The 25000-nt window shown below is 34.9% G+C and overlaps 1 protein-coding gene across 4 annotated transcripts in view; it reads right to left on the bottom strand.

Annotated features, from left to right (window-relative positions):
- Positions 1–5669: 5669 nt before the first annotated feature.
- sfl (N-deacetylase and N-sulfotransferase sfl) overlaps positions 5670–25000 on the bottom strand; it is a 37327-nt gene continuing 17996 nt past the window's right edge. Inside the window, exons 1-17 of one of the 4 annotated variants that reach the window (XM_070145043.1) lie at positions 23245–23361; positions 20708–21332; positions 17817–18032; positions 16825–17077; positions 15386–15571; positions 13249–13452; positions 12847–12973; positions 12025–12162; positions 11630–11790; positions 11383–11511; positions 10950–11132; positions 10511–10731; positions 8971–9097; positions 8250–8401; positions 7735–7911; positions 7419–7539; positions 5670–7061 (exon numbers count right to left, since the gene is read on the bottom strand). In XM_070145043.1, coding sequence (XP_070001144.1) covers positions 6969–7061; positions 7419–7539; positions 7735–7911; positions 8250–8401; positions 8971–9097; positions 10511–10731; positions 10950–11132; positions 11383–11511; positions 11630–11790; positions 12025–12162; positions 12847–12973; positions 13249–13452; positions 15386–15571; positions 16825–17077; positions 17817–18032; positions 20708–21027 — 2808 coding nt within the window. In that variant the 5' untranslated portion in view covers positions 21028–21332; positions 23245–23361 and the 3' untranslated portion in view covers positions 5670–6968. Of the gene's footprint in view, positions 7062–7418; positions 7540–7734; positions 7912–8249; positions 8402–8970; positions 9098–10510; positions 10732–10949; positions 11133–11382; positions 11512–11629; positions 11791–12024; positions 12163–12846; positions 12974–13248; positions 13453–15385; positions 15572–16824; positions 17078–17816; positions 18033–20707; positions 21333–23244; positions 23362–25000 lie in introns of those variants that run through there. The other 3 variants (XM_070145045.1, XM_070145044.1, XM_070145042.1) reach the window with 3 other exon arrangements.

The following is a 25000-nucleotide window of genomic DNA, read 5'->3' as shown; positions in this document are numbered from 1 at the left end:
TATACATAATATATACATATATACATAATATATACATAATATATACATATACATCTATACATATACATATACATCTATACATAATATATACATATACATATATACATAATATATACATATACATATATACATAATATATACATATACATATATACATAATATATACATATACATATATACATATACATATATACATAATATATACATATACATATATACATAATATATACATATACATATATACATAATATATACATATACATAATATATACATATACATAATATATACATATACATAATATATACATTTATATAATATATACATTTATATAATATGTACATTTATATATATATATATATATATATATATATATATATAGATATATATATATATATATATATATATATATATATATATATATATATATATATATATATATATATATATATATATATATTTTTTTTTTTTTTTTTTTTTTTTAACACATATATCTATATATACATATACATATCCATATATATTCATATATACATATACATATATATGTATATCTACATTTATATATATATCTATATATACTTATACATATATATTTATATATACATATACAAATACATACATACATACATACATATATCTAAGCATATAAATTCAATTACTGATACATAATAAAGAAAAAAGGAAAAAAAAAAAAAAAAAAAAAAAAAAAAAAAAAAAAAAAAAAAAAAAAAAAAAAAAAAAAAAGGATTCCCAAAATCGGGGGTTCTGTAATATCTATGTGACCGCTGAACAGTGATCTACAATCGACTGAAAAGATGAGAGCTGGTAAGAACTACAGTTAATTGCACTCAGTGTGACAAGATGTACAACGTGTAAGTTAGCTAGTCTCTACGGGGCTGCTTATCCCTCATTTGCACCTACTGTGGTTGAGCATGTTTTATGCCATGTCACACTCTCTGTGTTGTCTGTAAGTGAAAAACACATGCTTCACAGATATATAGACGGAATTCTCCAGATAATGATATATATCAAACATCTTGGAGAAACAAAAAAACAAAATAATAACAAAAATAAAGGGGAAAAAAATAAATAAAAAATAAATAAATAAACAATGGACATAAAAAAAAATCAGCTGTAATACAGCACGACACCATACATACACAGGAGGAGAAAAAACTAACATACACAGTAATTACCTAACTGCAAGTTATAGTCTACAAACTTTGTGTTTATATTTCGGCACCAAAAATGCTGGTATAGAAGCAAACCCAAGCTCCTCTACATCCAAGAGACCGTGGTTCTAGTTACCCAACTACCCACAATGTGTACATATATATATTTTCTTTACATATATATAGATACTTTTGTCATACTATATTCACTCTCCTTCTGTCTCTTACAACATTTAACATATACAAATAAATAAAACACTATTCACCTTGCTATCCCACAATCTGAGAAAGACGAGACCTTTTTCAACTCAAAGTGCTCTTTACATTCAGTTGCAGCTTTATAAAAATAAGAATTCCAGACACATATACAGAGAGTAAGGCCAGGTGAAGTGTCTTTAAATGTACATTTGTAAGTATTATCATTATCTTTTTGTCTCTCATTGAGGAAATACCTATTTGTGGAAAAATGTGACAAATCAACAGCAAATAATTTACCCTTTGTTGGCCAAAATCACACACAGCTTCACTACAGACACGAAGAATCATATATTCACTGTTCAGCACTGAAGGATAATAGAGATAACATGAATATTGTCTGTTTTGGAAAGAAAAGTTAAAAAAAAAAAAAAAAATTTTACTCAAAATCAACTTTTAGTCATTTTACTTAATACTACTGTTAAAGAGATTCTCATCCAGAGACTACTCTTCTTCCTCTAAGAATAAATGTTAATTGATTTTGTCTAAAAATTCCTCATTGCCTTCTCTCCCAAACATGCCAGTCTGTGTCTTTGTACTTCAAGTTCTTGTTCATTCTCGTAAATACGCCAACATCTCGACTGCATTTCCTTCAGGAGACTTTGAAAAACCTTCTAACATCTTAAACAAGTACATTTTGTAATTAGTTTGTTTAAACTTTTACACTATATCACTTATTCATCATATTATTTTGTTGGGTGTCTATGACTCTTTACCTTGTTATAAAATCTACTATGAATTAAGGATAGTCCAAATATAAATATATATTTCTATATACATAAATTCCCTGCAAAATACTGAAAAGTTACAGAACCTTCTACTGAAAAATTACTTAACATTCCAATGATTTTAAATTCATTTATAGCATGTAACTAATTAATTTTAACATTTAGTCAAACAATTATCATATAAATTATCTGGAACAACCCTAAATTATATATTTCTCCCACTAAAATTATAAGAAATAACTTATCATTCTTGACAAGAAACATTTTCCTCTAAGGCTTATTTTTTGCAATTATATAAATATATAAATATAAATGTATAAACATAAATGTGTGTATATATGTGTACATGTATGTATGTATGTATGTATGCATGTATGTATGAAAGAGAGAGAGAGCAAGAGAGAGAGAGAGAGAGAGAGAGAGAGAGAGAGAGAGAGAGAGAGAGAGAGAGAGAGAGAGAGAGAGAGAGAGAGAGAGAGAGAGAGAGAGAGAGAGAGAGAGAGAGAGAGAGAGAGAGAGAGAGAGAATGAGTGAGTGAGTGAGTGAGTGAGTGAGTGAGTGAGTGAGTGAGTGAGTGAGTGAGTGAGTGAGTGAGTGAGTGAGTGAGTGAGTGAGTGAGTGAGTGAGTGAGTGAGTGTGCGTGTATGTGTGCATGTGTATGTGTGCATGTGTATGTGTGCATATGTATGTGTGCATATGTATGTGCATGTGCATGTGTATGTGCATGTGTATGTGTATGTATGCATGTGTATGTATGTATGTGTATGTGAGTGTGTCTGTGTTCACTTATATATATATACACACATTTTCATATTCATACACATACATATACATATAAAAGACCAAGATCAGACTCATACGTAGCTATCAGTCACAGAAACCAATAGCGGGGAAAAAAATCTTTAATTATCCTGGGCTCTGAAGTACTGTTCTCAGTTACTTAATTCCAAATGCCTCTCATTACCACAATATTAAGACGATACAGATGTGTTTCTCTTTTGTTGTATCTAGTTATCTGGTATTATATAATACCAGCTGATTCATCTCCTATGTGTAATTTTCTGTGATTTCATGTCTCAACAGTGAGCAAGCCATAACTGATTTGTGCATCCATGCATATGAACATTTGTGTACTTTCATAAACATGCATTCACTCAGTGACACATAGGAGTACAAATTTTTGAGACTATTTTTTTCAACCATTAGGAATACTATCTACATCATATTCAAACCCATTAACAATCTCAATTATTAATTCTCTCCCTGTTATTCTCTTTCTGTCTGTCTGCCTGTCTATCTCTGGTATTATGTATCTTGTGTTCTTGCACATACACACTCATTCACACAGTCACACTTTCACTGACTGACTTACTCAATATATCTTTCTGAGCATGGAATAACTGCGGGGTTCATATCCAAAATATACAGATACATAAATTATGTATGGGTACATTTCTTTCTATAATGGTCCTCCCATTCCTCCTACGTGTTACAATTATTTACTCAATGATAACATTAATAACATTATTATAATAATAACATTAATATTGAAATTCACTTCTCTATGGTATACACTTCCTTATAATTTATCATAAACTATCAGGAATCTAAATCATCACCTTATTCCCATCTGTCCTTCACCCATCTTTCTCCAATCCTTGCAATTTTTCTTTGTTTCCCCCTTTCCCTTCTTATCTACTCCCCCTCTCATCTCTATCTCCCTCCCTCACCATTTTTACGACAGACAATGACAATTGCACAGGTGAAAAAAGAGGGGGGGCGGGGGCGGGGAAGGGTTTCTAGGACAGTAGTTCTTAACTTGGGTTCAATCAAACCGCTTTGGTTCATTAAACCACGGGCTCAGCAGTTCCTCCAAATTGCATTACAAGAACAAAAATCACAATAATATTTGATTTTCTATTTTCAACTTTATTATCATGTTTTTTTTTTGCATTGCTTATTCTATCTATAATATTCAAACACAGTCTTTAATTTTGATACGATGTTTTCTTTTTCTTTTTGATGAATCTCAATTGATATCTTTTCGTTTAATTCCAGGGTTCGGCAGTGTGTCAGAGAGTTTGGCATCTCAAAAAAGGGTAAAGGACCACTGTTCTAGGGCAAAGATATTTCATATTAAATAAATTTCTTGCTGGCAATCTTGTTTCAAATATGTTTTACTACTAATAATATGACTCTAGAATTTCTAAAGACCGTTTCATGCTATCATTTTTTCCATCAATTTTTGCTTTTTCGAATGTGTGTGTGTAAATGTGTGTCAGTGTATGCGTGTTTGTGTGCGTGTGTATGTGTGTGCGTGTGCGTATGTGTGTGTGTGTGTGTGTGTGTGTGTGTGTGTGTGTGTGTGTGTGTGTGTGTGTGTGTGTGTGTGTGTGTGTGTGTGTGTGTGTGTGTGTGTGCGCGCATGTGTATTTTGACACACATACATATATAAATGAAATTTCTCTCCATCATTTGCTAGAGGTAATAACAACGATTTCCAAGCAAGTCCAACCCTTACTCTGAACAGTGAAAGAGTCGAGTAAAATTGCCAATTCAAACTAAGGCAGCGTCCCCTCCTCTGGTACTGCTTTCCAACAACGCACTTTTGGTAACCTTCTCTAGGAAAGGAACATGGCAAGATCCTGGCACTAATACTGTAAATCTAAAAGGGGGGGGGGGGAAGAGGATAAAAGAAAATAATGAAAACTGCCACGAGCTCACCAAAAAAATATAAAGTCGTTCACTCTTTTCTTCTCCGACTGTAATCATGTGTAATCCATTACCTCCAATTCTGGTATGATGTTCAAAACGCATCATCCATCCACATCCGGATTAAAAAGAAAAACAATGTTGATAAAATCTATTGCAGATCATAAACCTCTTTAATCTATAAATAAAATATATATATATATATTTCATTCTTTGCATCTTCAATATGAAGAAGAAAAAAATGCTCATGATAACTTATTAGGATGCTGCACCCTGGATTTCACTGTCAGTCACACTGACACTTTTACATATATGTATATAACGATTTAATTTCAGCCATGTGTTGTGTACCATGTAAATGAATGAAAAAATAAATAAAAATTATATACATATACATATATGCATATATATGTATATACATACATACATACATACATACATATATACATATATATACACATTATATATATATATATATATATATATATATATATATATATATATATATATATATATATATATATATATATATATATATATATAAATATACATATACATATGTGTGTGCGTGTGTGTGTAGATATATACATATATATGCATATATAGTGTGTGTGTGTTTGTGTTTTATTTACTTATTTATTCATTTTATACTTATTCACTCATTCTAAACACCTCAAACTAGCTGTAAACAATCACCCTTACTTGAGCCCCTTTGTTCCCATACCAGAATGGGAACTTTCCTCAGGATAACTAAATGCCAGTTACCCAAATAAGTCATCATAAAATAACACTAAAAATGCATTTTTTTTTCTTTTTGTTTCTTTTTTTCCACCAGGAACTAAATATCAGTATGAAAGTACATTAGATACATAGATATAAAGTCAGCTATGGTAAAAGTGTCATTAATAATCCTTAAAGAAATAAAACACAATCATAAGAAGAAAAAACCTGCAAGAAATATTTGTTCTCCTAGAATGTATTATACTATAAAATTCAATAAAGAAGGAAGAGAGGATGCACACAAAAGAGAAAAAAGGAAGAAGAAAAAGAAAGATAAAGACAATGGAAATATAATGCTAAGGAAAGAAAGAAAAAGAAAAAGTGTAAGAAGAACTTCTTTCCTGCAAGCATACTTTGGAAGAAAAAGTTCAGGCAAAAACCCTTAATTTCACCAAGAGTTTTTCTGCCACTTTCAATGAAGTCTCCTGGACACATTTCCCACTCTCACAATCCTACCAAAATGCTGCAGTCGGATTGGATTTATTCCCTTCAATTTTGTACAGAGAAATGGAACTGTTTTGACTAGTTCTATTTGTGTTAAAAAACGGGTCACTATTTCAAATGTATATTTGATGAAAGTTTTCAAACTTCCCCCCTCACCTAGCTTCCACACCTTTCTATAGTACAAGACTCTAATCTTTTTCCTTATCCTTTTTTTCTTTGTATCATTGTTGGGTATATATTAACTGTGTGGCTAAATACAAAAGACTATATAAACTGCCAGAAGTAAAGTATGACAAGAAAACTATTAACAATAAGAAAAGTATCAATAAGAATGACAAAGATGAATGAGTCTTATATACGGATGTAAGCAACACGTGAGAGCTGTTATGAATATTCAAATAAAATCTTCTACAGACTAATATTATCACTTGAATCATCTTTCTTTTTTGGTGCTAAGGAAGGGGGAAGGCTGAATTTTGCAAGTAAAAAATATTTGAGCTTTTTACTTTCAAATGTTCTTCATAAATGAATGTTCTCTGAAACTTATTTAAGTAACATATGAAGCAATAACAATATCAATAATGTTGATAATGACTATAATAATTAATGATTAATTATCAAAAGTAATGATAATCAATTATAATAATAATAATAATAATAATAATAATAATAATGAAAAAAAGCAACATAAAACAATACAACAGATAATTCTTGTACATTCATATCACCTCTATTAGCTTGGAACACTTAGCTGGAGCACCAACACACAGCATGATAGAGGACAGAAAAAAAAGTCCCAGCAGACTGTGAAGTACAGACCATGCAGCTCCCAAAAGCCTGAGTCCCGCATTTTACTGGCCACAATGACTCCTTGGATTACTGCAGGTCGTCCTCGAGCCAACCAGGCACAGGGTAGTCCAGTCTTGTGATGAGCTTCTCCAAAGCAACATTGTAGCTCTGGTAGAAGTCCTTTAAAGAAGGGAATGATGGTGTGTTTAAGATAGATAATGTTCCTCCTGAAGTAGGGTATGGAATTTGGAACTGTGAATTGCAATAACTGTAGAGTGATTAACATTATGAAGAGAAAAAAATATAAAAATATTAAAGGAAGTGAATGAAAATACAGTTAGTGTAGCCATAATAACTGTCTCATCACTATATTATGTTGCTAATCAAAATACCATAAACCAAAACTACTGTATTTGTGCATGAAAGTAAACCAATTTCTACAAATATGAATAAAGACAGAAAAATGGAAGAAAAACAGCAAATGGTGAAGACAAAACTGAGAAAGAATATTTAAAAATAACAATATGGAAGTCAAACCTTTAAAATCTTGGACTCTGATTCATTCATGGGGGGATAAACTCTTCCCTTCCCACGTCCCAGGCACTTGGTCTTGTCTTCCTCAATTACCTGGCAGTAAAACCCTTTCCTCTTGTCATACCTGCATTAAAACTTACATTATTTTCAAGGGCACAAATTTACAAAACACAGAACCAAGAGTACTTGAAATTTCATAATCTTAAATATGTGAATATCACATCTTTCTTCTTTGGCTTTGAGCCCAGACTTAAAATGGTAATGAAAAAATTAATAGCTCAACTGCAGCACTTACTACAACAGCATGTACCTAACTTACCGTAAATGTTCTGTGTAATTATAAAATGGCTCTATCTCCAGGAACTTCTGCAAGTCATTCATAATATATACAGGGTCATTTCTGAGCTCTTCTCCATCAATTATGATTAACTGTGAAGCTGGGAAGTAGTCCAGCCACCTCTCAATGTGCTTGGCATACATGCCTGGGTTTAAACATCTGCAAGGCAAGAGAAAAGACGTTTAATTCATTCACAGCAAACAAAAATACCCCTCAGCAAGCTAGCGTTTTATTTTTGTTCCTGACCTATTTCTAGAACAATGTAATAAATCTGAAAGTGAACAATCTTGCTGCATCATTCCATAAAAGATCTTATTGAAATGTAAAAAAAAAAGAAAAAAGAAAAAAAAAAGATATTACAAATATCAAAAATACAAAAATTCAAATAGACTCCAAATACATATTGAAATCTAACAATAATTTACCCACAAAAGAATAGTACTCTCCAAATCAAGTGTGTTGTCAACCATTCACTCTGCCAAAAATAAGCCACTCACTTGTTACGGAGGTCCCTGAGTTGACGAGGAGAGGAGTCTGTAGCTGTGATAACCTGGTAGAAAGAGTACTGAAGTGCTGTAGGGTCGTTATGAGCCCGCATGTGATGATACCAAGAATATGCACGTCGTCCTGGGGGTATGATGATTGCGACCTGGTGGATTGAAGTGGGAAATGTCAAAAATTACTTCTTGGTGGAGGAAATACAAGAACAAAAAATCAGAATACTTTCTTTGTGATTCAGTTCTCCAAAACCAGCACCTGATTTTCTTTTTTTTCATAATAGGTGTACTTTGATAAGATAACAATTTCATCATGTTCCAAAGAGTCATTTTCGTTATCAAAATAGAGGGCTCCTATTTCAATAACCATTCTTTGTTCAATTTCTATTTGGTGTTGTTGCTCTATTTTGGTTTTACTCTTTTTTTGTTGTTTTTTTACTCATTTACACTTGGATAATCATTTACTGCAGTTACTATTAACAAGTTTTAAATCAATGAGTATATTATGTAAACTGATATGCCATTACCCTATCATGTGCAAGTATAGTATGAACTATAAAAAGCTTAATCTATCACACTAAAAATGTTACATAGATGTAAATAATGTTTACCTCTCCTTATTACACTAGTTAACATTTGAATCTCTATTTCTAAAAATACTACTAAACTTGAGGAAAAAGTATATATATATACATATAATCATAAAGAGAGAAATCCTTACCAATTTAGCACTGGGAAGCAGAGACTTGACTCTCTTAGGCACCACTTCCCCCTCAAAGTAAGTGGCACTCTTCTCAAACAGATATTTGCCAGAAGAGTTCTTGGGAATGGGAAAGAACTGCATATACCTGTAAGAACATTTATCTTGCATTACTCTGACTTTCTTTAAAATGACTTTTTTCCCCAATTTTCCATATTACTGGATCTGATATGTAAAAGAAAATTCTTTTTTACTGTTAGCATTGCCATTATCTATTTCTCTTATAAACGCAGGAATTTAGGGAAACAACTCTTAAAATAAGTACAGTAAGAAGGCATTACTGAACTGAATATTTTAACTAAATGCTTTTAATCAATTATCAACAGAAAATAACAGATAAAATCAAGCACAGCTTCATCCTAGTAACATGTAGTAAAAAATGAAAAATATATCTTCACTGAGCAGACCAGACACCATCTCTCTAGGTAGCTTAGACTCTGTGTAATAACAGTAATAATAAATAACACGGTCTTGTTTGTGTTATTTTCCATAAGACACCCTACACTGCCGGTAACAGCAAGCACATGGAGGTAGTATCCTTCCTGACAACGGCTCTCTTTCAGCCATGGGTGATGGTTGGTAAAATGTCACCCTTATGAACCTATGGTAATAATAAGCCCCTTCCCAAAGAGCCACTAAGTCAATTTCACTCATTTGCTCTGTGACAGGACATCCCATTACCAGACACTCAGAAATATTTCCCATGACAAAACATTCCAATCATCCACCCTTTAAGCATATTTTTATGGCAAGATGTCTATATTACTTGGAGCCAATGGGATATTAATTTGCATTCAATGTGTATATCATAATCATGGTGTGTGTACATTCCTTGCTTTCAACACATTTTTTCAACAATTATGTTTATTCTCACAAGTTCATGCTTCAATTCTAGAAAGCATTTCAGTATGAGTGAAGTTAGAAGAATAGCAATCAATTTTCATCAAGATAGACTGAAAAAAGTGCATCTCTTAACCCCTATGATCTGGATGATGTGCCTATGTCAAAAAAAATTTTGCTTGAGGGGCAAGAGACGTGAACATACCACCTAGAAAAAAATTGGCTACGATCAAGGGTGATGCAGACTTGCCTTCAACAGAATTCCAGTTGAAGGCCAGGGTGACAAGAATGACTCACCATGAGAGCATAAAGCTCTTAGAGGGAGATTAGCCTCGGTGGGCATTTAGGATGGGGCTTTTGGAGATCCTATCCCTGCCAGCCGTGACTGGCAGCGCAGGCTTTATTACAGAAAATTGAATATTACGAAGGGGTTAATCAAGTGTTACTGAGTGAACTTTCATAGAGATAATTTTAAACTGGTATTAAACTCTTTACATAAATAGAGACCTACAATATCAGATAGAAGAAGAAATATGAATAACTGGTAAAGTATATATATATAAAAAAAAAATTCTGGTTATATTTTTCTTATTTTTTCCCCTTTTTTTTACCAGATTTTCCCCCAAAAACTGGAAAACAGAACTCGCAGCCACGAACTTACCAATCAATACCCTTGTAATAGTTCTTGCCATTGAAGAACTGTATCTCCTCAAAGGTCTCTGGGGATGGGTAATTGGCAACAATGGCTGGGTGCATGGTCAGGAAGGTATACAGAGCAGTGGTGCCTGTTTTCTGTGGGCCTATCACCAAAAACTTGGGTAACTGCTCGCATGTTTTGTTCTTGGACCAAATCTCCATGTGACGGCGGTCAGCACAGGGATCCTGTAAAATAAATACATAAATTGGGAAATACAGGAAAAATTACAGCTGCAAAAAAGTTTCTTATAAACTTTAAAACAAAAGGAAAAGAAGAAAAAAAAAAGAGGAAAAAAATTATCACATCTATTTAATCAATTTACTCCACTTCTCTTATGCAAAATCTCCTTTACCCATGAATCATAATAAATCCCTAAAACATGGTTGACGTCATCCACACTAACCCCCCAGATTGGATCTTTCTCCTCAGGATAAAGATGGAAGTACTTCTCGCCAAGCTGCAGAGGCGGCACAGTCTGGAGGTTCAAGTTTGTCCAGCATTTAATGAACTTGATGACAGACTCAAAGGTGTAGAGAGCCAAACGGTCATTGCCGTAGTTGCTGAGGTGTGTCATGAAGATGCTGATCTTTGGTGAGAAGAGATAGTGTGTTAGTTGTAAATTGCTACGGAGGCTAATATATTTGTATAATTTGCACTAAAATGATCTCTCTATGCACTTCTGCCTTTTGTTTGAATTATGAAGTTTCAAAAGGATTTGAATGAATCCTTAAGTACTAAAATTTAGAGAAAATCAGTTATTTTCTTGATCAATGAGGTGGAAAAAATTCTACAGTTATAAGCTCATCAAAGCGTGGAATGGTGGATATTACACTTACTGGGTTAAACACAATGGACTGAAAGAGCTCTCCTCCATGGATACTCTTATCTAACACTGTTCTTCCTCCTGGGTACTTGTTAATGAAGATAGTGTGAGTAAACAATCCACATGTCTGCCTTGGTAGCACCTAAAAGAGAAAAAGGGAAACCAGGTAAAATATAATGAAGCAAATGCTGTTGCCGTCCTTGTCTTTCATCAAGACGTCATCTTATACACTGAGTAAAGTCAGTTCCTTCTGAATGTACCATTATATTTCGGTGTATGAACCCTCTGCGCAGTCTGGCTGGATAGAGATGAGGATATTCTTCTGAAGAAGTGACTCTTACATTCCATACTTTCTTCCAGGCATCATAAAGTGGCTCATGCACTGGGTAAACACCAGAGTGATGCGGAGCCACACTATAACCTAAATACAAAAAGAGAAACACATTACAAAATTACAGCGACTGTTCAACACTTATAGATCAAGTATCCTCAAATCAAATATATACTATGATGTAAGAAAGTTAAAGTCAACATTAATTTTCTTGTCATTTCCTTAGACCATTTTCCAAGCCAACACCTCTGAATCAAAATCACAGGTTATCAAACAATAACTAAACTATTATCATGGTAGCATAAGACTGGTCCGTCTTCCTACCTGAATCTGTGGGAATGCCATGATCAATTGCAAACTGCTTGTTGCGCTGCATCTGAGCTTCAAGGCCAGCTGGGGTAAGCTTGTGAGGCTGAGTGTGTCCCCACATGTGCCCAAACCACCAAAAATCATCCACATGTTCTGTAATTAGAAATAGTTTGAGACTAATACATACATTAGTGTATCAGTAGTTCTTCCACTCACACAAGTAAAAATAATCATTATCAGGACTAGCAAGGCCCACCTCCCCCGAGCCTCCCATTAACCCCAGGGGGCTTAGGGGCAGGAGTTGGTGCAGGGCCAGAGTGTGTTCACAAGCCAGTGGGCCATGACCCTGTACCTCTAGGGCCTCCTGCTGCTCTGAGATCCCCCACAATTTGGCCTGGGACCACAAGGTACCCAGTTTCCATGGGAGGCCATGAGGAGGCACTGCAGAAGTTTAGATGATGGAGGGGCTGTGCACTGGCAGGGAAGGCTTATGCAGAGCTGCTCCCCTTTTCACACTAGGCTAGCCAGCAGTGACAGCCGCAAGCGAGAAGGCATGCAAGGACTTAACACTATCTAGGCTAACACACCATCACTTTACATCATCCTGTGAGTGAAGCACCCACCCATCATACAAATTCATAACAAAAAAATTATTAGAATTGGTACATATGTTGGATATTTTAGCACAAATATAACTGCGTAAGCTTTAGATCATTCATCAAGTATATATGACTCCATCATGTCAAATATGAAAACAAACAATGCAAAAGAACTACATCAAATATCTAGATCTTGACTTTCCAAATCTGTTCATATCACAACATGCAAAGGACTTACCTAAGAGCTTCCTGTCTCCTATGTTCTCTTCAGGGTAACCATGCTGGTAGTATTTTCCACTAAAACCAAGGTTGAACTTCCAGCCAGGCACCATCTCCTGCAGTCGCTTCTGAGATTCTAGCAATGCCTAGGAAATGCAAATGAAATTTTCTTATATTTTTTTCCCACTTTCATCTACTAATAAGTGCTATATATGATCTTTGATTACTCAGTCAATGAGAAGCATATTCCACATCTCTTTACAAAACTTGTTTTTGAAATGAAGTGCTTCCTCTGCTAAGAATTTGCATGACATGACTTTAAAAAATATTTTTTCAAAATTTGTATACTTCCTCTTGTACACTAATTGTATACTCTGAATTTCACAGAAAGCTTAAAACACTGTCTTGGCAAAATACTCACTGTGACATCATCTGCCGTCATTCGGATACCTTTCCGAGCAACAAATATGTCATCTATGTCTACCAGCATGTAGCGGTCGAGGGACACTGAGAGGCGGCCCATACTGAGGTAGGATATAGCATCAAGAAATAGCAGCCGGTGCAGCCAGAACTCCAAGCCTCCCCCAAACACCACACGCTGAATCCCATCTATTGCCCCCTTGTCCTGCAAAAGATCAATTAAATACGGACAATTAAACTATCATACCCTGTACCATGGAGAAATTGTGCCTATTAATCTAAAGTAATTTCAGTATGCAAGAAAATTCCCTGTAATGTTGGTTACTAATATTTCTGTTTCACTTAGACTTTCAGTCAGTTTATCAATCATAGTTTACATCTTTATGTAGATAAGGTGTGAGGGGAGCCATCTGGTATCAAATTGAGATCATTGAAACTTGGATGCGATCTTTTAACATATATACAAAAAAATGTACTCAGGGTTGAGATGTATTGATGATGGAAAAAGAAGATAGCTTATTCAAGCCATACCCGGATTTCCCTGTACCATAACGAGCCAGGTGTTGGGGTTTGTAGGCAAATCTTGATTGAAATATAAAAACAGAAACAGAAATCATACATTTACCCCACTCTACACTTTTTGCTATGGTATACATGATTTTTTTTAGGATATGTGGCTAAAATTTTCAGAGGCTGTATCTCCTCAATGACCACCGTCAGGGCCAAACAAGTGGACAATTATTTAGCACACACATATTACAGCAGGCTTGACCATATACACGTTAGGTGTCTGTCAGACAGCATTTGGCTCCTTCAACATGAAGTAATTAGACATTACCCAGCATGAGTGGGTTAAGAATCATCTATGATGGATAAATATGATATACAGTGCTCTCACAATAAGGGACTTTATTCTATAAAATATTGCTCACTGTAGTTAACCCTTATCCCATTAGCAATGGATGTCCCATAGGTGGGACACCAGGAGCAAGGACCATTTCCGGGTGTCCCATCGATGCGACACAAAGTTTTTCGGCCGTCTTCCAAGCATCTTGCATGCAAGCCGTAATCTATAGACCTCAGTAACATCTGATATCAATTTTTAAAAACATTTAAAAATATTACTGTATTTTTGCTTGTTTAGCTAAGGGTGTTAGAGTACCTATAGAACGATCAGGAAACTGAGGTGTAAATTATGTTGTGTACTCACACCTTCTAGAAGATACATGCAAAAGAATAAGAACAAATATTCTCTGATGAAAGTTTAAGTGCAAAGAAATTATCAGGAATACCATTTCTTGCAATATGTTCATAGTTTTGTTTGAAAATGGTAAGAAGATGGATCAATCTCATCAATCTCAAATGTGTCACAAAGTGTTCTACCTATTGTTCCAAGGTTTCAAACTATAACCAAGTAAGGAATCAGAAAATGGTGGAATACTTGTGACCATATTATGTAGCATCACCAAAACAAAAACCTGGCCATGATATTGGTATTTCATTCAAGTCTTGTGTGTAGCAGTTGTGTCAATGTATGCCAATAAACCTGTGATCAGGTTCACTTGCCAAATTCTTTACCCAGTTTTGTGGGGTTAATATATGAAAGTGCCATTTAAATTACTATAATTATTTACAGTAGAAACAAATAATTGTGAAATATCCTCTTACACATATATACACTATCATATAAATCTTTCTTTCTTTCACCCTTGTTCTGTATGATGGTAGGCGTGCAAATGTGAGTATGAAAGAATAAGTGTGAAAACAAAAAGGGCACAGACACAGACATACACAAAAGAACGGAGTTACAGGAGATAAATGTAGATCAAGGTATAAACAAGCTGCAATAACTTAACAATGCAGGACATTTAATTCACAAATTTTTCTTTACTCTTAATTAATATACGTACATCACAAAGATTAAAAAAGATATATAGCTGAGGCTTGTTTATAAAACATAATTGTATTTTCTTACCCAATGACAACACATATGGATATATAAAAGTCCTGAAAATTATTACAGTAAATTACAGTGTGAATGTATTGGAGGAAAGTGTCAATGCTAGGGAACAATCAATGATGGCTAGATAAGAATTTAATGGATTCCTAAATTTTACAGGCTTTGTAATGTCACTCACCAAAACAGCAGAGACAAGCTTTTCTTGGGCATAATGAGGTACACTTGAATATGCCCACTCTAGTGGCATGTAGTTGGGGTCATCTGACACGAAGACAGTCCAGTCCGTCCCCGGCAGGTTCCCGGAGACATTTCCTCCAGCTCGGGTTAGTCTCAACACTGGGTTGTCACTGTTGAGGCTTGCATTCTGTTGTTGTAAGGAAAGATTTTTCCTCATTAAAGGCAGTATGTCTTTCTTCTACACATATTATGAGTATACTGAATAATATGAAGCCCTTATAGTTCACTGATTAGGATTTCTATCAAAATGGTATGAAATAAAAAGATTCCATAAGTGATTTCTCGTATATATGATGATGACAATGCACGATAAAATAGAAGAGAAAAAGATAATTTAATGCTCTGAGACATAACTGGTCAAAATAAAAACCTTCACCCCAGTTCTGTAGACTATGCAATTGCTATAAAGTTCAAAAGGAAAAATTATTACAACACAAAATATATGTCAAATACGTAGTTTACTTGAAAATGTGCTAAAAATGCATGTAGGCCAAGTAAATGACTCCTTAGTGACTAAAACACTTATGAAGCCATATATGAGTAAACTAAATTTATAAAATACAACCACAAACGTTGGCATATAAACCCAGCAAGGGTTCTTAACCAAATGGCTGCAGCAGTTACATGTACTGTCGACTGTATTCCACTCCCTACAGATGGTTCCACAAGGGCTTAGTTGCCATTCTTAGAACTTTGGAGCCTTTTTCATGCTCTTAAAATCAGAATTGTTATTATCATTAAAGAAGTGATCATTTTGATGTTATTAAAATATTAATACTAATAAAAAATTCCCTAAATTCAAGGAAATGGATAAACAGGTAAAATATATAGAACAAGCAACTCATTTACTGGTGACTAGGCACTTGTAGAGCCATCTGTGTGCAAATACAATCAATAAACTAAAATCACAGTGGACTTGGCATGCATTTCATGCCATACTGGCACAAAGGGGTTAGTGCAATACTACTGGCAAAATGTGAAGTTTACTGTAGCGTTATTTTGTACCTACACAGATGGCTTCACAAACATTCTCCTACTCAGGAGTAAATTATTAGTCTACATATCCTCACCTGATTTTGTCCCTTCGCTGAGTTTTTGGGATTTTTTTTCTAATATTATTATTTACATTGTTATTATCATTACTTCCATTATAATTAATATAGTGTTATCAACAATACAACCAGTAAACTATATAAAATATTTCCAAAAATCAAGGAAAAAGGGGAAAAAATGAGAGAGGTCAGACTAGTGATTGCTAAACTCAATGTAGGCATGGCATGTACATAAATCCATGGTAGCATTGGGTTAATGGTAGTATCTAGTTCCTGATTATTCTTGATAATGAACCTCTATAAGAGTTTGTACTGATTTTCAACCCACCTCCAATGCCATGTTGGTATGGATGAAGAGTGGAAAGCCCCTTAATTTTGCCCCCACTTGCGTTTCTTCATGGGTCGGCATGAAGCCAACTATTCCTACATTATAGTCCCGAAGGTATTTGTCTAAGAGTTCGCGGTTCCACTGGTCAATCTGCAGGTACCGCTCGAAGTTCTCAAACACCACTGTTCCATACTTGCCCTTCGAAAGGTTTGTAAGCACGGGAAGAGATTTGCCAAAGACCTCCATTTTGTACCTAAAAAAGAATTGCTTATTGGTTCTTTGACAAGATAACACCTATGATTTACAACATAAAATCATTTAAATGGTGTACAAGTATGTACATGTACATAAATATAGAATATGCATATTTTCTATACTTTCTTCTGGAAAAAGGAAACACCTATAATAGTGAAATATTAAGGTAAACACTATCTCCTTACATTTAACAATTGAAGATAGGTTGACATGTATACATGTTCTGTCCACTGTCACTCAGTTTACTTATTTTGCTCAAATATAGATAGTTCCACAATTGTCTTAGGCACCCACAAAAGGTGATTACTAGGCCCCCTAACCCCACCTGTTTATATTATTACTTTAATTTTCATAGCAAAAAGTTCTTATTTTCATCATTATCAGTAATATAATGTAATAATGACCGTATAAAAATTATCATTATCATTATACCAATAATAATAGTATTAGAAATAAATACTTTTAAGAACATTTAAGGATTATGGTGAACAATAAGGTCAGAGAGACCTAGTAACTGACTGCTCTGTGACCAAGTGCTTGTGAAGCCATCTTTACACAAAACTGACAAAACAGTGCTACAGTAGACAACACATGTACCCATCAACAATAATTTAAAGGTAATTTTCCAATATAAAAAATATAATTCTACCCACAAATACTTTTGGAAGATCTAGCAATGCAAGATCCATCTCTATCTATACACAAGGCTCAGCCAAAACCTTAATCCTACAACTCACTTAATTCTGTTTGCCACCAGAATCTCCGTGATGGCTTTCCCCAGCCTAGAGTACTGTGTCTCAGTGAAGAGCAGCACCTTGGGGTCCTCCCGCAGCCGATTCTCTGAAGACTTGGGTGGTTGGTGGTGCTGGTGGAGGCTGAAGTTGCCACGGTTGCCACACTGGAAGACCGACTCAGGAGGCCGCCCACGCACCAGGCTGGAACACAGTACAGAGCTGCTCTATGTCAGTTATTAAACATCATGGAAGCTTAATGTACATAACAGTAAACAAAGGCCTAGAGTGACCTTGCTTTACCAAGAGTCTCCAGGAAGCTACAGTGCACCAAATGAGAGTTCACAATAGGACAGCAACTTCTACTCATTGTCAGATGTTAGTCATTTTCCCCTTGCAGACAGATAAGCCCAGATGTTGTTAGACTGAGGGACTAGAGAGAGAGTTCAAGATACCCAACGTGCAGAATAGAAGTAATGAGCAAACCAGAAAGCAAGGATGAATATTCTTTCTTTCTTTCTTTTTAAAAGTTGTTCTTATTGTTTTATCTTCGGTTTCTGATGCATGTGCTTAGTGATTATGTGCACCATTATCAGAGAAAAGTGTGAATATACTGTGAAAATTTAAGGTGAAAATATATATACATACAATAAATTTTTCAAGAAGTTTTTAAAAAATAAAACAAGTAGTATAATTTCAAAGTAGAGTGATTATGCATCTCTAAGACGACAAGAAATAGAAAGTGAATGCAGCATGCACAAGTACAAGTGTGACTCAAGTAATCAAATGCAATGCTCTTGATTAATGAGTCATGGTATCATTATAAATAATCATAATGAGATTACATGCCACACTTCCGCTCTAAAATCAGCCACCAAATCAGGCTCAATTTTGAAGAGGTAATGACAACTACATAAAATAGCTTAACCAGTACTCTTGTATTTATTGTTCAGTAGCTGATTGCTCCTGAACAAAAGAAGATACTGGCAAATGTAAAGGAATGACACTAAGAAAGTATATACCCCAATATTACATATCAGTAATGCATCATAGATGTCATATATAATATTGCGTATATATAATATGTGCAACATCTATATAACATATTTTGGTTATATTTCTATATCCATATATACAAATATACAATTAGCAGTTCTTAGCAAAAGCAAACTAAAGGATACTCTTCAAGATCACTAAGAGAAGTAGAATATATATTTGTAGAACCAGTCATCACTTTGTGATATTTAAGGAACATAATTTACAGATGAAACACATTACTCACAGAATAAAAATGAATGTATGGAACAATAATTCTAAAACAACTTTATTTCTAATCACAAAATACTGGCCAGGAAAAGTAATGAATCTGTATATTCAACAGTTAATTAAGAATGTGCTATTTCAGCATCGTGAACATATGAAACAATGATTAATTCTCAATAGTTAATTGAGCCTGTGCCTCTGCAAAGAACAGCATTACTTGAAACAAATTAACTTGCTAAAAATGTTAATAGTTGATAAACAATAAGTTTCTTGAAATGTAAATATCTGTGTTAGTACATGAATTTGTTGCTAATTTGTTGATATTATATAGCTACAAAAGTTGAAAGATGAATGTATTGCTCCACACAGCATCAAACCATGAGAAGCTAACCAAAAGATGCATATAGCCCAAGTATTTCTTAACCATAAATTGTGCACTCAGTGAAAAGTTTACATAGGTACAGCACCCATTTTCCAGCGAGCCAAAATTATGAGCAGACACTTAAACTTCCCATAACTGCTCCGGTATTTTACTAACAAGGCGGCTTTAAGTATTATCAATATACATTGCTCATCTATCTACTGAATTCCTTTCAAAATCGTTACAATTTTGATTTTAATAATAGTTTTAGGGATATGGGAAATACACAATCAAGAGATTAAAGGTGTACTGAATTTATATTAATGGAAAAAAATAGTCAATGTACCTATGTTTACTAAAAATCACATTCCCCGAAGCTTTGTTGTAATAAGCCAAAGAGGAAATGAAACTAGGAAATGGATAAAGAAAAAAATATGCATTAAAAGATAGAAAATGAAAAAGGTAGGAAAAAAAAGAAAAAAGAAAAGGCAATAACAAGAATGCAAGGTGTTAAAAAAAGAAAAAGAAAAAGATATCAAGCTTATAATAGAAATCATCAGGTCAAGCTAATATGCAGTGATGAAGAAAACTCACACAATCTATTCAATAATATACAGCACAAAAGAAAACATACTGCATGCAGGTCAGAGAAAGAAAGGAAGGGGAAAAAAGAGAGAAAAGGGGGGAGGAGAAAGAGAAAGGAGGAGAAGAGAGAAAAAAAAGAGAGAAAAAAAGAAACAGAAAAAAAAGAAAAAAGAAACAGAAAAAAAGAAAAAAAGAAGAGAGAAAAAGAGAGAGAGATAGAAAAAAAGAGAGAGATAGAAAAAGAGAGAGAGATAGAAAAAAAAGAGAGAGAGAAAAAAAGAGAGAGAGAAAAAAAAAAGAAAGAAAAAAAAGAGAGAGAGAAAAAAAAGAGAGAGAGAAAAAAAAAAGAGAGAGAGAAAGAGAGAGAGAGAGATAGAGAGAGAGAGAGAGAGAGAGAGAGAGAGAGAGAGAGAGAGAGAGAGAGAGAGAGAGAGAGAGAGAGAGAGAAATAGAGAGAGAGAGAGAGAGAGAGAGAGATAAGATCAAGACAAAAATTATATGGATAGGGATTGGTTTTGGGATAGGAGAGTGATTAGGAGAGTGGGAGAGGAAAACAGACAAAAAGAATGAAGAGAGGAGAGAGACAAAGAAAGGAAGAGGAAGGGGAGAGAATACATTATAAACTAAAAGAAACCAACTGTCAACCAACTCTTTAAAAGTGCGGCAGAGGCTGCCCTGTGCACCCTACCTCATAAAGGATCGGTGAGGTGACTCCATAAGAGAATAAACCACCAATAAACAGACTAGAACTGCCAGGAAGAACATGGAGCGCCTCCAGGACTTGCGTGTGCCAGCGAAGCACAATGTGGTCCGCTGCCACAGCCGCCAGGGACGGCATATCAAAGGGAGGTTCCTGCTGCTGCTTCTGCCCTGAGATGGAAGCAGTGTAGAGGTCCCCTGCCCCACATGAGGGAGCAGCTCCTCCCAACTGCTTCTCCTAGCCCCCCAGGTCCTCCATGACCCCTCCTCCACTGCACCAGGACTCGCCAGAGCCTCCTGGTCACCCATGGTCTTTGAAGCAAGTTAGAGTTCTCATAGGGTCAGGCTAGCACAGGGGTACATACACACGCAAGCCATTTTCTCTTCTCTGCACTTCACTTTACTGCACTGCACTTCACACTGCTCACACTACAGCACTCATCATTATCTACACTCTGGCTTTTCCACACTGGTTCCTCCCCTTCTGCTGGTGTAGCATCTGGCACTCTCCATCTTAGGACATCTACACTTGCTTAAATGCCAAGCTGCTAACTGAAGAATACTGCCGTGGGTGTTAGTTTCCCTGTGTCATGTCTTCTTTCATGGAAGATTAACTGAAAAGAAAAAGCTCATTTTAGACAAGATGAAATATAACTTCTGAAGTAAATTCAGGGTAAAATCTTTAACACAATTATCTAAAACAAACATTTGACTTTTGCTGTAAACACAAATATGAACATTTCTGCCACAAACATGAGTCAGTGTCAGCAATGGTTAATGTAAAATGTTACCAGCAATCTTGTATTCGTTATTGAATTTTTGGCTGAATTTGAAATATATCTGTCATGTAAAATAATGTATTATGAGGTCAATTGTATAAAAACTTCTCACTGCATTATCTTATGTTTTAGGAGTCTATTTACAAAACTTAGGTGTACAAACATCACGCTGATTAAGGTGCAAATCTTTCCCTCTCTGATACTTTCAGCCATAACATCTGCAAGACCATACAAAGTGGATCACCTATTCTTGCAGAATGATTCTAAATAGTCTATTACAGATTTTAAAGCTAAATTATCACTTGAAAATACAAATTCCTTATGCTAATTTTAACATTGAATGATATACACTCTGCAACATATATTCCTGTAAGTCAGAGTGTGGACTATTTCCTCAAATGACAAGACATAACCAGGAGAGTTGACGAGCTTTATCTTGCTTGAATTCATATGGTGGAGGTTCGTTGGCCTGTAGTCTAACTGAGAGAAATGTGGTAGTCAGAACCCTAATGAACAGATCTACAAACTTCAGCGTGTAATTTTGAAGATGATGATCATTTACTTTTATTATGGTTATAAAATTATTTTTTCTTTCGGCGCAGGATAGAGTTAAGGCAGCCGTATTAACTGATCCATATTCTAGAGTTACGGCAGTCCACTGCACATGCACATAATCTGGTCACTTTGATCAACCTAACTGATTAGGTTGGTTATGTTATGCTAGGTTAGATTACGTTCGTTATTCGTGTCGCACGCCATTTTAGTAGAATGCGAAACCGGAACCAGTACAAGCAACGTGCATGCTCAACAGGCCCTGCCATACCACCAGCGCAATTGGTGCTGATTACAGCTGCCGTAACAACTGACAGTGCATTTTCTTTATCTCTGAGTTGTTTTTTTTCCTAGATAAATCACATTAGAATGCTTCAGGGATATTTCTGCACAAAAAAAATGATAAGCATAAGCTAAAAGTATATTTGAAGAGGTACCAAAAGAGCAGAAAAGGAAAGACTACTGCACTTCAATGTCATAAAAAATAATAATTTCTAGGAGGATTTTTAAAGAATAATCACATATCAAAATGACATGTCATTACATTATATACATACAGGTATATATACCTTAAATATTCCTTTTTTCATGTGTCACTGTTAAAAGATTAAAAATAGCTACCTATCATTTCTGAGAAAATTTGAAAATGAGCCTACATACCAACACAATTCTTGGTCATGTCACACAATGTTACATGCATTACGTTACCTCCACAAGCCATATTATTACAAAATAATCCTGATTCCAGAGTCTCGTTAAAATATTCCTTTTCTGGATCACAAAAATACCGAGGACTTTCTCTCGCCCGCGTAGGCCTATCCACAAGCCTCTCCCAACGCACACCCTGGAAGAACCCGACGCACATGCCAGCTGTAAACAGGATAGGCCTATTATTTCAATCTAACAGCCTTATCTCTCGCCAGTAAGTATTTTCCGGGGTAAAAACTTGACCGTGGGGGAAATATAAGAAAACCGAGTGTTGAACATGGCTGCGGCAGCTACTACTACTACAAGCAATGGCCTGTCCCAACCTCCCTGTAAATACTTCCTTCTCACGTCACGCCCCATCTGCTGAACACATCATGTGCGTGATAAACGATCTTAAAACCTCTCCCGATGGTACATATTTTTAAAATCTCTCCCTCCAGCGGGAAAATAATGAGGGAAAGGGCAGTGTAAAGTCACTACATCTTACCTTTTCCGCTGAGAGTTTGCTACTGTTGTGTTTTGGATCTGCAATACACAAGGGCAGCGGCGGTGCTGCCATCTGTCGGCCGTGATGGGCAACTTCGAGGAAGAGGCAGCGAGAGGGATGGATCATGTACACATATACATGAATACATACATATATATCCTTTATGCATATATACATATACATATTTATAGTGCACATACACACATACACACACACACACACACACACACACACACACACACACACACACACACACACACGCACGCACGCACACACACACATATGAAAAAAAAGGAAAAGGGGCAATATGACTATGCTCTTAAACTATGTTACAGGAATGGGGAAATTAGAGAAAGATAAATCTTGAGTTTTAAACACAAGTAGAACTAGAGGATAATAAAAAGGTTTAAAGTAAAAAAAAGGCTATAACGATGACAGAAGGTTCAGCTTCCCCAAAAAGAAGAAAAGAAAGTTGTGTACCAAAACTATGCATCCATTTTCAAAAGTTATATGATAATTCAAGTAGAACAGCTTAGTAAGGACAACTATGTAAGAACACGAACACACGCACACACACACGTGAATAAATTAGACACATACACACCCCCACGCATATAAATATACATATATATATATATATATCTTTTTTTTCAGCAACAAAACTGAACTTGATGAGGGAAGGAATCTGATTCAATAATCGCATTTTCACCATCACTTGCTGGCGGTTTGATGATACTAAATTTCACCAATTATCTGTTTTTTAATACTTCCGGTGTTCTGAGTTGTTTCAAATACTTCTTGGAACACTAGTAAAAAGTCTTAGAGTTTATCAATTAAGAAATTTCGATCGCACTTTGTGTTTAATCTTCTCTAATTTGTAGAGAAAAGTCATTTTAATCTATTCCAATTAACTAACACCTGTCATGTCTCATTTCTAACTTTCGAGGGGAAAATATTTTGAATTCTAAAATGTATGTCTTCTATAAAACTTAGACTCCATTTTTTGCAATGATATTTCAATCTTGGAATCAGCCGGAAGAAGTCCTCACCATCCACCCACTCACCATTATTCATGAATAGGCCTAGGTCTTCTATATTCACCTCTTCTTTAATCTCCATTCCTTCAACCGAGAGTGACCTTGGACTTCTTAAGATTTCAAGTGAATCACCATTAAAAGTCAGACTGTTCACACTTGCCCATTTACAGACAGCTTGCAGGTCCTCAGTGTGTGTTCATCTTCTATTAAACTTAATGGTGCACTTATTCTGGGATCATCGGCGGAAGATGAAGTGTTTAGCATCGGTATTAATGTCACCAATTATGATCACACACACACACACATGTGTGTGTGTGTGTGTATGCACACACACACACATATATATATATATATATATATATATATATATATATATATATATATATATATACATATATATATACATATATATAGATATCTATATGTATATATATATATATATATATATATATATATATATATATGTGTGTGTGTGTGTGTGTGTGTGTGTGTGTGTGTGTGTGTGTGTGTGTGTGTGTGTGTGTGTTTGTGTGCGTGTTTGTGTGTGTATGTGTGTTTGCGTGCGTGTTTGTGTGTGCGTGCGTGTGTGTGTGTGTGTGCGTGTGTGTGTGTGTGCGTGTGCGTGTGTGTGTGTGCGCGTGTGTATGTATGTATGTATGTGTGCGTGTACATATATATATATATAAATTCCAATATATGTATACATCAATCTGTATAAA

This window comes from Penaeus vannamei, chromosome 33, assembly GCF_042767895.1.
Source record: "Penaeus vannamei isolate JL-2024 chromosome 33, ASM4276789v1, whole genome shotgun sequence".
Taxonomy (NCBI): Eukaryota; Metazoa; Arthropoda; class Malacostraca; order Decapoda; family Penaeidae; genus Penaeus; species Penaeus vannamei.
This window is presented reverse-complemented; position numbering and strand designations above follow the sequence as displayed.